Consider the following 12,408-nt stretch of genomic DNA (forward strand, 5'->3'; position numbering starts at 1 on the left):
TTGTAGAGAATCAAAACACATTTCACAAATACGGAAGGAGGAAGATATGCCAGGGAAGGAAGAGTTGGAGGGATTAATATGACCAGCATATATTGCATATATGTGAGATTTTCAAAGACTAAAATAAGAATATAAAGACATCATAGAAAGTGTGAAAGGGAAGCACAATAGAATTACTTTCTCTACCTAATGAGATCCATGCATGGCTAATACCATTTATAGATACATTAGAAATCACTAGAATTATTATTTTGAGTTTGTAAAAATAGGCATCCATACTAATGAAAACAAAGCCACTTTTTAAATGTTTAATTTTATGCACATGTGAGTGAGCGAGTGAGTGAGTGGGTGGGCGGGTAGGTGTGGGGATGGGGTGTGCAAGCACCTTCCAAGGTACACACGTGAAGGACAGAGGACAGTTTGTGAGTCAGTGCTCTCCTACCACCATGAATTATAGATGCCAAAGTCAGATCCTCAGACTTGTGCAGCAATGGTTTACTTGCTAAGCTATCTCACAGGCCTTGAACATGAAGTTGCTTCAAAAGAATACAAGGTAATAAAATTATATTAAAAAGAAATTATGGCCGGGCGGTGGTGGCGCACGCCTTTAATCCCAGCACTCGGGAGACAGAGGCAGGCAGATCTCTGGGAGCTGGGAGTTCGAGGCCAGCCTGGTCTACAAGAGCTAGTTCCGGGATGGGCACCAAAGCTACAGAGAAACCCTGTCTCGAAAAACCAAAAAAAAAAAAAAAGAAAGAAAGAAAAAAAAAAAGAAATTATGTATGTGATTATTTGGGTGTAGCTTAGTAATCCTTCGTAGTATCACATAGTATCACATATACATGTAATTTAAATAGAATTAAATGCATAGTATTTTTTACATAATAAGATGCAAAATAATTTTAGCTTCATCATACTTATAGATATAGTAGTACACAGCAGGAAAAGAAGCTTACTATTACATAGTTTCAAAATCTCTTATATGTCTGTGTAGCAATTAAAACACTAACAACTTATATGCAATATGGGAAGGATAATATAAATCTGAACTAGGAAAAGAAAAAGTTACGAGATCTTCACTGAGTTATACAAAATTATAATACTATAAAGCTTGTCCCACAGAAGAACAAAGTGATCTCTGAAGTTACAAGGCAGTGAATTCAGAATTATAAAAAGGAAATATTACTTCACGATCTTTAGTTAACCTGTAGCTATGGTTCTATTGGTTGCCATAAAATCAAATTCTGTGGTTGAATTTAAAAGCTGGATAATTTTATAGCCACTCATAACATCAGGGTTCAGGTCCATCACCTTCAGTGGCTGGAACAGAATGATCGTACGAACAGACTATAAGTTAAGGTGGTAGGTGGTATGAGGCGTGGCCTTAATAGTTAAATATTGGTTCCTTGCAGTTAAATGACAGCTGCCACTTAGGTCTTGCATAAGACATACATGAAAGCAATAATTAAGGACAGAGGCCCCCAGAAGCTGCCTTTGCAAGTCTAAATTTAATAATGCCCTATGAAATCTGCCCGTCAATTTCAGACCCACGTGCACAGAAGGCCTGAAACTTGACAGAATACTGGTATTCGTCAGGTGGGTGCTAGAATTTTCTAGTTCATCCTAAGTGAGCTTCCATTCCCAAGTGGAAGTTTTGCTGTCCCCAGTACCCTCTATTCTCTTCTGCAAGGTGTTTAGCTTATAACATTTCCTGTATACACCATCTATTTTAAAAATAGTGCCTTCTCTATGAAAATATTTAAATTGCTTTTAAAATATTGCCCTTTCACCTTTCAATATTTTTAAATTGTTTATATCTGTGCCTTCACCTTCTGCCTCTCTAAACTGGAGTGCTATTCCTGGATCCTTTTGTTTAGAGGGTCCATTTTAATTCAGGTTTCTTCAGCAAGTTATCTGTGCTGTGCTGTTCTCAGATAAAAAATAACAATTCAAACCACCATCACCACCCAGCATGTACATGCAAACATTGTATGTATTTCTAGTATTTACCTATTTCAGAATTTTAAAAAAATACATTAACATATTTGTACTTCCTTTTGCTCAAATCTCTTTTAGAATGGAGCAAGTCATAGAGAGGAGCTATCCCCAAGTCATCCATGGTGCGGTTTGCAGTATATCTTTTGAATCTGCAATGCGCAAATTGCTTGGTACATACCTATGACATAAATGAATAATTGAATGAATGTGGCTTAATGTTCATATGGGGGCATATTTCCTTGTAATTACTAAGAATTACTTTCTGGTACACATGTTACTAACATTTTAAATATGGTTTTTATATGTCTTCCAGCTAGCGGTTGTTTTTTCTTACTACTGAAATTTATAATTCTTAAAACTCATAAAAGAAAGCACACCTCTGAAAATGTTGTTCTTAGGTCCAGCATTCATCTAAAAAATAATACTGCAATAAAAAATGAGTAAAATACTTCTGATAATACCCTTGTTTTAAACACAATTTTCTGGTTGTTTCTGGGCAGGGTTGACTGAAGCACCAAAAATATCATTTTGTTAACCTGCTTCTTCCATCTAGTGGCAAAAAGCAGTAAGAAACAATGTATTTCAAAAAACAAAATGAGCAAATTTTGTTCTAGATGTCGTTTTAGGAAATCCTGACAGTGGGCATTCAGCATCCAATGTTGACTTTTAAGCACACAACAATTTGAGCAGATTGACAGTGTTCAGATAGGGGCACCTGTCAAAGTTGCTTAAAATCATGCAAATTCTTGCACGTTTTCACAAAGACTTTAGGGCAAGATGTAAAGTTTTATAACACTCCACATTAAACTAGCATAGATTTGTTTATGAATATATAGTCAACATTCAGGAACAAGCTGTTGGCTAACTTTAGAGTTCCATGATTTTCTTTGCTGAGTCCTTTGCTAGGATTCCATGCTATTGTAACTCTTAGGAGGACCAGCATGAATCCCAAAACTGAACAGTCTCATTGGCCTTGCCTCTGAAGAAGCTTCTGTACTAATAGGCAGGAAAATGCTTGATGACCTAAAGAAAGGAGTCCCTGGAAGAGAGAGGCAGAGGTCAAAGGAGGCAGAATCAGCTACTGTGCCATTAGTTATGACAAAGACGTTAATGAAACATTATTTACAATGTGAATAGCATAATTTTTGCACTCCCTTTGCCACCAGCTCATCCCTAACATGTAAAATTTGACTGTCCTTCCAACATATCCCATTTGCCCCAATGTAAGAGTGAGTAAAGAGGCAGAAGTTATCTTAGGTTATGCAGAATGGGAACAACATTCTCCAAGATGCCAAACTTAATCCTTTCTCTCATTTCAGTAAAACTGTCAAAAATGTGTAGTGATATTATAAATTAAGTGCCTTTGACATTTTAAATATGTTAAAATTATACAACAAAATATAAGTATTCATGGATATAATGATTATTTCTAACTCCATATTTTTATTAAAGAATTTATTTTCTTGATTTTGTAATTTTCAAGAAGAGAAAGATGAAGAATTTGCCTAACAGCTTAACCCCAAAGCAAATGTGAGATCAGTAGAATTGTGTTGGTTCCTCCAGCCTAAAGAGGAAGAAAACTAAAGCTTTTCTGCTCTGTACATGGTCGTGGGAAGCAAAGGGAAGTGGGTGGAAATGGAACGGAAAGGGTGAGGTGAAGAAAATGCAATCATTGGCAAATATCCTAGGACAGAGCGCATCGGTGGTTACAATGTCCCAGTTTTCCTGTGGACAGTTTCTCCAGAGAGGGCTGAGGAAAGACAGACAGTGTGCTAGAAGGTTGTTGAAGCCATTGCCATTGCTTAGATGTTCCAGTACAAGGGTCATTAGGCCAGAGACTTCATTTAGAGAGTTATAAATTTTTCTGTCAACTGTTCACTAGCAAAAGGCCTAAGGAAACCAAATATTCTTATGCTTCACACACACACACACACACAAGTGATGAGTTTCATAATGACATTTTCTTTCAAATATATCATGTACTTTGATCATATGCAATGCCATACTATTCTCTACCTCTCCTCATACCCTCCAACTTATATCCTCTTTTCCCCAAGCTTTTGTTTTTCTTTTCATGTCATATATCTACATATATATAAATATACAAGTATATGATTCCACAAAAGCTAGGATCCACAAATTATAGAAAACATGAGATAATCATTTTCATGAATATGGCTGTCCTAATTAGGGTTACTATTGGTGTGATTAAACACCATGACCCAAGCAACTTCAGGAGGAAAAGGTTTATTTGGCTTAAACTTCCATCTCACTGTTTATCATTAGAGAAAGTCAGAACAATAACTCAAGTAGGGCTGGAAGCTGGAGGCAGGAACTAACGCAGAGACAATGAAGGGGAGCTGCTTACTGGCTTGATCCTCATAGCTTGCTCAACCTGCTATTTTATGGAACCCAGGGTCACAACTGGTGGTTAGTATTAAGAACAGTAGATTAAGAAGTCGAAGAGGGAAAAGTAAACTGAAGAAGGGAGCAATAAAGATGAAGAAAAAATGAAGTCACTTGTAGCTAAAGGTTAAAGAAATGCAACCAGACCATCTGAAACACCCCAGCACTCTAAAGTCTGAGGTAGGTAGACCTCTCCAGCTCAAGGCCATACATGTTCTTTGGTAAAAAGTCTTTAAAAGAAGAAGAAGAGAAGACAACATTGCTGCTCTCCAGCTACCTAGCTTCATCCTCAGGGATCATAGCTCCAGTGCTTACATGCCATCTGCCACCTTCTTGCTGCTCTTTTTCTTGTCTTATGGAATAAAATTATTTTAGAAGTTTCCAGAGGTACTCCAGGTAAAGTTACCCCAATTTAGCAACCATTCAAAAATAATCCACAATAAATCAGTATTTCTGTAAAACTTTAACAATTAGAAGTATTCACTCTAATCGCCAACATATTTCATTTCTGTCTTAAATAAGACATTTATTGCGCTGATTTTATTATAAGCATGGGATAAAAAGTAAAAATCTCAGCAGAATCTTCACAAAAAAAGAATTATAATCACTCTTTTTTCATAACCTATTGTTTTTATTTGTTGAAAATAAATTTTAACAAAGAAAACACAGAAGGTCATCAGGCAGGAATTCTGGACTGCCGGTGCAATGCTGGCGCAAGAGCAAGTGCCCTGCGCCTCTGCAGCTCCCTGGCAAAGATCAGACTTGGAGAAGGCAGAGGACGCTCAGCCAAAAGTACCTGGCTCTGTTCTCAGGCGGCAGCACGTGCGTGCGCTCTTGGAGCTCTCCTACCGCCCTAAAAGGCTTCACACACTCCCACCTGCAGGCTCTGGAAGAATGCCAAGAAACTGGCCTTAAAGAGGCCCTGCTTCTCTACTGGATGCAACTACAAGACAAACAGGATGGGTCACGGGGGCTTGGGCACAAGCACTGTCACAATGGAGGAGGATGCTTTGAATACTGGATTGCGTCCCGAGCAGCTCCGATGTCATAATTCTCAGTCTGTAGAAGCCTAGTGAGCCAGCCACCTTCATCAGAGAAGCCCATGGACAGCATCTGCGAGAGCGACTCGATCAGTCGCGCATCAGCCTCTGGTGGGAGATGTGGGTACCAGCCACCTTCATCAGAGAAGCCCATGGACAGCATCTGCGAGAGCGACTCGATCAGTCGCGCATCAGCCTCTGGTGGGAGATGTGGGTACAGAGCAGCTTCCTTCAGCCCTGCGGGTCCTTCCTGTGAGGGGTCTAGAGAGCTTGGCCCTTCTGGTTCCGGCATCTGCAGAGACTGGCGTTCACCGGTGGACGGGTCCACTTCTTTGGATGTCAGTCATGTCCAGTCGCCATCTCCTCCTGAGCAGTTATCAGACTCCGTCTGTTCCCACTGTCCCACTGACTCCAGAACAATCTTTCTCATTTGCTCTGTGAGGAACTGTGAGGGGCCTTCTCTTGACCTCTGAGGAGCAGCTACTTGCCTTCTGTGCTCATGCTGGAGCTGTCTAGGGAGTCATCAGGTGGCTTTTCTTTCCTTCATGTTACACATCAGTTAATGAATAGCTGCTTCCCCACAGGACTCAAAAAATGACAGAAATGAGTCAGATATGTTTTAGCAAAAGCGTATCCATCAGAGCCTCTGCAGTACACTATAATATAAGCCAGGATCAAGATAACCTTCATTTTTAATAATATTTGTTTTTATATCTTTGATCGAGGTATGGTACTAAGTTTCTCTAATTACCCTCAGCTTATGATTAATAATATTTACTGTGCTTGGATACATTTGTTTATTGATAACATGGGAGACGTGTGGTAAATATGTAGTCAGAACATGATAAGACCAATATCACAAAGCCTAAGTCAGAGGTAATTTATAATATATAAATAATTATTATTGTTTTGAGATTCACTATTCTCTAAAAATAATGAGAACTTTACTAATAAAGAAAAAATAGTTATCAATATATTTGCATAAGTTTAAAAACATTTTTAGTACAACAAGCCTCCGGTCTTTAGTATTTAATAGTTATATATTATACATTAAAATTGATGAACTATATTAAATATCTTACATTTACTCAAAATAATTTTCAAGACTTCATGGTTGTATGGGGAAGGTGTTATTCAGGCATAATTCTGTCTCCTAGGAGCTTATCATTTAATTGGTGGATGACTGACTAGATAAGATGAAGTTCAAAATTTGAAATAGAGCAAGAAAGACATGCATAGAGAAAATTTTACTAAACTTTTGGAAAGGTTTTTTACTGGCAACAGAGCGTCACATGTTGAGGAGAATGAAGCCATGTTATTCTTTCACTCTATCGTGTCTGAGCCAACTGCTTTAGTGAGATTTTAATTTATATTTTTCTACTTTGGGAGAGGAAACTGTGAAAATGTATTTTCCCGTCTCACTAGCCATAACATAACTAGACTATGTGCATAGTTCTGAATGTCTTGACTTCTGGGTTATAGAAGAAAAGGGGAAAGTTCCCAAGTGTAGCGCCTGCACTACGGGGCAGTTCACGAGTTGGGCAAGGGGCTGGAGATTAAAGAGCACAAGAGACGTGGGTCATTCGTGAAGAGAGAACGCAGAATGCCATTTATTCAAGCTTAGAGAAAGCCTTATATGCCTAACTGCTGCACGGTGGAAATCCTCCAGGCAGGTGGGAAATTACCAGGCTCAAGATGGGGCAAACAACTCCCCCGTAGCTAACCATCAGGGTGGACAGAGGGAGCACAGGAACAAACATGTTTTGCCAGAAACTGCAAGCTATCCTCAATATGAACCCTGGAAGGAGAGGTAGACCTGTGGGCCCTACACCGAAGTTCCCAAAATTCAATCTCTCTGTCTCTGCCTCTCTTTCTGTGTGTGTGTGTGTGTGTGTGTGTGTGTGTGTGTGTGTATGTAAATAAGATTAAGGGCTCAGAAGTATGTAAGTGATCACTTTGCTGACAGGTTATATTGACAGTTTTATGACTTTTCAAAAGTCATCAACAGAGGTTACAGAAATTATAGGATTTATACTGAAGTGGTTCATGCCCTGTTCTTTTTTTTTTTTTTTTTTTTTCGAGACAGGGTTTCTCTGTAACTTTGGAGCCTGTCCTGGAACTCCCTTTGTAGACCAGGCTGGTCATGCCCTGTTCTTGTGAAAACCCTTGGCAGGAGGAAGAGCCATTGATTGAGTGGTAAAGAAACACTGCTTAATATAAAGAGAAGAAATGACCTCTGAGTCCAAGCTTAGATATACCAAAGAGAAATTAATGTTCACAAAAGATGCATACAAATGTGATTGGTATTTATGTTCTGAGCTATAGGAAAATTTATCATTTACTAAACTAAGAAAACTTGGAGCAGATAAGGGATAGGAGCTAAGTGTATGGTTTTGGACATGTAAATATGTATTGCTCATTTGATAACTTAGTGGCATTATCGAAAGGTTTGATGTTCTAGCAAAGAAGAGGAAGATTAAGAAACATAGTTGGGAATCATTAATATATGCAATGTATTTTCGATCACCCTATTGTCTGAGGTAACCAAATCAGTTCATGCACAGAAAGTAAAAGTTTGAATACTGAGTCTTGAGGAATCTGATTCTTATGGTATAATTAAGTAAGGAACTAGCCAAGAATTAGGACTGAAAGAGCTACAAACCAGAAACACACAAGGGAATATCTGCACCACTACAGTACCACCAATCCAATGCAAATGGCACTAAGTAACTGTGGTCTAAAGCTCCGAGACAAGTCTTACCTTCTAAGTTGACTGTCTCATATATTTTGTCACAGTAACAGAGAGTGGACAAATACAACAGCGATCCATTTTTCTCCTTTTGTGTGTGGATATCCTAGGAAAGGAACAGTCAAAACATCCTTATAAGTCAGATTGTGACAAATATCTTGGCAAACAAATTAATATTTGCTGCAGAAAAGCCCTTACCTATAGGTTTCTTTCAACAGGATGTATTTAGTATGTTTAAGGTTGTTTATGATGAAAAAGTTTAATAGTTACTTTTGAGACATTTGTCTTTAAAACTTAGTATATATGCACTGTGATTCTTTGAACATAAAAATAAGCCTGAGGGTGGGAAATTCTTTGGTGGGGAAAATCATAAACATGATGATCTGTGTTTAGTCTGAAGAACCCACATAAAAAGACAGACATAGTAATGCCCATCTGTAATTTTAGCATTCCTATGTGGAGATGGGAGCTGGAGAGAGAAAAGTGGCCAGAAGCTCATCGTTCGTCTACTCCACATTTGCCATGGCATACATGCATACTAACCCAATCACTCACACACACACACACACACACACTCAAATAAAAGTATACATGTGTGCTGAGTAAAATACCCCCCTCAGTGCTAAATTACTGTCTTTATGAAGGATAATGGTTAAACTGACTCTTTACTCCATTTTAATTGGTTATAATAAATTAGAAAGTTTAGAATTTCATGAGTCATTGGGTAATAGGGCAACAATAGATCATTGTTCTAGTTAAATAGCAGAGGAAGGTTTGATTCCTATTAACCCTCTTTTTAATCACTCTTTGAGCTACCACATAATCTAGTTAGTTACTGAAAATACACAACATACTGCCAAGGACCAGATGAGGAGGCCTTCTCTGATTGCCTCCAGTGTACTACTATGTTGGAGACCATGGAAAGTAGAAGAGCCACAGAATGATGCTTCTCTGCACTGGGCATCCTTCTATCGATTTCCAGGCATGTGTCCACGGTATAAGGTCGGTGTCCACTCACTGTTAGCACAGCAATGTGTAAATTTCCTGGCATGTTGCCGTGGTCTAGAGAGTGAGTGTCTTGCCCTGAATAACCATCAAGAGAAATTTAGTGCATGATATTGACACTGTCGAGCTAATTACATCCTTAGAAGAGGTATTATGGTCAAGACGAGTTAAGGATTCAAATAACCAGCTAGGCTCCATATTCATCTCAATCTGAGAAATTCTTGAAAGAACGTAAGCTATTCTTTAGACTGAGAAATGAGTCATCCTCTCTCTGAGGCCTTCAAGCCTGTATGAAGCTCAGAGCTAAGAGCACTATCTGAATTCTGGCAAAATCTTATTACTTCTAAAAGAGCAGTGTTGTGCTTTATCACAAGGTCATTTTTTAAATGTTATTTTAAGTCCTTGGGATATAAAAGCATTGAAAGAGTTACAAGAATGTTGGTACAGGAAGCCCCAAGATGACTTCATGACCCAGCTGCTCAGGAGACACTAGAATACCAGTTCTAGGGCATATGCATATTGAAAGGCTGGGGAAACAATCAAGTGGGGCTTACCAGCAATGTTCTCCTTGGTTAGGGATTTGGAAACTACCTAAATACTAAATAGCTGCTCTTTGTAGTCCATTGAAAGATAATTGATGTTGCAGGGAGATGGTAAAACTGTCTCTACAAGCAAATCGAAATATGTCAGTCTACCTTGAATAATGTCAGGGACAGCATGTGAAGCCTTCTGACAGAGGACTGCTACATAGATCAGTGCAGAAAGGCGCAGCACCAGAGAAGAGAATACTGACCACGAAAGCTGACTATGTCATAGCTCCTCCATCTATGACTCAGGGAACATTTCAGAAGAGCGGGCAGAAAGATTGTAAGAGCCAGAACACACGGAAGACTGCTATGAAACAGTCTCATCTAGAAGTAGCTGCACAGACAAGACCAGAATAATGCAGTATCAATAGACATGCTAATACGGAACAGGGAAAATTTCACAGGGAAGCACTCTAGATTAGCAATGATAGGTAACTAATGACTGCTGGGAGGATGAGAACTCGCCTCTCCAAGGCTAGTTTATTAGCCCGTTTATTAGGAATCCATCATTAAGTGGTTAACCCTGAAGCCATATACACACAAACAACCAAAATGGACTCAGAAGATTGTATTTATATACTGTACATATCTATATGTGTATATATAATATATATTATATATGTAACAATAATAAAAGAAAATGAGACTATCAATTTCTGAGTCAGGGGCATGAGAGGGGTTGGGGAGAAGAGACCTGGGAAGAGGAAAAATGATGTAATTCTATTTTGAGTGAATTTTTTTTTAAAAAAAAGAAAAGAAACAAAATTTAGAAAATAATAAACAGCAATTACAATAAAAACAGTTTAAAGCTGTCTCAGGGAAGCCTCTAAGCCTCCCTTCCCCCACAGGCTCTGGGATGTGATTCTTTCCTGACAGAAGCAAAGCATAGTCCAAGAGCACTGATGGAGATCCTGGCTTGGTCTGGAAATTGACAAATTGTGTGTCTTAGAAATGGAAAAAAAATCCTCGAGGAGGGACTGTGAGATATTTCAGAGGGTAAAGTCTTTCCATACAAGCATCAAGGCTTGAGTTTGGATCCCCAACACCTGTATAAAAGCCAGGTACAGCAGTGACACCTCTAACCCCAGTGCTGGAGGGGCAGTGACAGCTGGATTTCAGGGGTGAGAAACTCAAGGGCCTGCCAGCTTAGAAAAAACAGAAAACTCCAGGTTCCATGAGAGCCCCTACCTCTGTTGATCTCTGCTCTCCACTCGCATAAGCTCTGGCACATGCAAAGTTTGATTGTCTTGTTGCTGTTGTTTTACTGTTTGGAGGGCCTGCCACCGAGCTCCCAAACAAATCACAAACATGAAGGCTTATTCTTCTTATGAATTCCCAGCCTTAGCTTGGCTTGTTTCTAGCCAGCTTTTCCTAACTTAAATTATCTCATATACCTTTTGCCTCTGGATTTTTACCTTTTTCTATTTCTGTATACCTTTATTTCTTATTCCATGGCTTGCCATGTAGCTAGGTGGCTGTCCCTTGATGTCGTCTCTCCTCCTTTTCTCATTCCTTGATCCTTTATTCCCAGATTTCTCCTCCTATCTATTCTCTCTGCCTGCCAGCGCCACCTATCCTTTCTCCTGCCTTGCTATTGGCCATTCAGCTCTTTATTAGACCAATCAGGTGTTTAAGACAGGTAAAGTTAACACAGTTTCACAGTTAAACAAAGGCAACATAAAAGAATGCAACACATCTTTGCGTTATTAAACAAATGTAGGACATCTTAGAACAACATTCGACAACATGCACATGCTTAAATATGCATGAACACGCATGCATACACATGCACGCACACACACACACACACAAGAATGCACACACAAAAAAAAACTTTAGAAAAAAGAGAAGGGCAAAGTCTGAAAATCTGTCACAGTTAAGAGCTGTTAAGCTTTCAATGAGATAAGAATTGAGCTGTTGGTCTCAACAGATCTGCTATGTATTTACAGTCTGTAGGCTGCTCTAGATGACTAAACCATAGAGAACTGGGAATTAAAGATGAAGGTAGGCCATGTGGACTTCAGTGACTACCTCTATAGCAGGGAATAAGGCACATGGGAGAGAGCACTTGTACTGCTAGGAATAGTATCAGTATTCAGAAATAGCAACTGTCCTGTAGTGTGTGGGACATTAGCTTCTCTTCAAGCCACATGGCATAACATATGTGTGCATTTCTTTAAAACATAAAGTAGAAGAAAAGCTTTGGGTAAACATCAATTTTCTAGAATTTGGCTCTCCTACAGATAAGATATTGGGAAATTTTGGGGGCAGAAGAAAAGAAAGTTAGCTTTAGAAAAACTATGAGCTCAATTTATATGTGCCTCCATCAGCATATATAACAATAAGTTATACATATATAATAAATAATAAAATGTACAGCTGTAGATGAAATACAATAATTGAGTTAATAGTAAAAGAGTATCAAGTGGTCTACACACAATAGTGTGAACATTAATTCGCTTTTATAGAAATTTTCAGTCTTGGACATGTTATTTTAAATCCTGATGATGATGACAGTTAATAAACTTACCCTTGGTGATAACATTACAGAAACAATTGAAAAAATAATGAGAAATACTTAACACGTCCAAGGCCAAGAGATAGTGACCATGATCAGAAAGTA

The 12,408-nt window shown here is 38.7% G+C and overlaps 2 protein-coding genes across 5 annotated transcripts in view; both read right to left on the bottom strand.

The window, feature by feature from the left end:
- C24H4orf33 (chromosome 24 C4orf33 homolog) overlaps positions 1 to 12,408 on the bottom strand; it is a 71,150-nt gene that overhangs the window by 35,222 nt on the left and 23,520 nt on the right. For 3 of the 4 annotated variants that reach the window (XM_057757350.1, XM_057757352.1, XM_057757353.1), the window contains one exon: positions 8,206 to 8,299. The gene's annotated coding sequence lies outside the window, so the exon portion shown is untranslated. Of the gene's footprint in view, positions 1 to 8,189; positions 8,300 to 12,408 lie in introns of those variants that run through there. The other variant, XM_057757354.1, reaches the window with a different exon arrangement.
- LOC130866093 (sequestosome-1-like) lies at positions 5,071 to 6,079 on the bottom strand. Its single transcript, XM_057757358.1, has one exon. The coding sequence runs from the start codon at positions 5,734 to 5,736 to the stop codon at positions 5,395 to 5,397; it is 342 nt and encodes a 113-aa protein (XP_057613341.1). The 5' UTR covers positions 5,737 to 6,079; the 3' UTR covers positions 5,071 to 5,394.

Source organism: Chionomys nivalis, chromosome 24, assembly GCF_950005125.1.
Source record: "Chionomys nivalis chromosome 24, mChiNiv1.1, whole genome shotgun sequence".
In the NCBI taxonomy this organism is placed as follows: Eukaryota; Metazoa; Chordata; class Mammalia; order Rodentia; family Cricetidae; genus Chionomys; species Chionomys nivalis.

Bases quoted from the DNA above. Each gene is read 5' to 3' on its own strand.
- LOC130866093 (XM_057757358.1), bottom strand. From the start codon at position 5,736: ATGCCGGAACCAGAAGGGCCAAGCTCTCTAGACCCCTCACAGGAAGGA.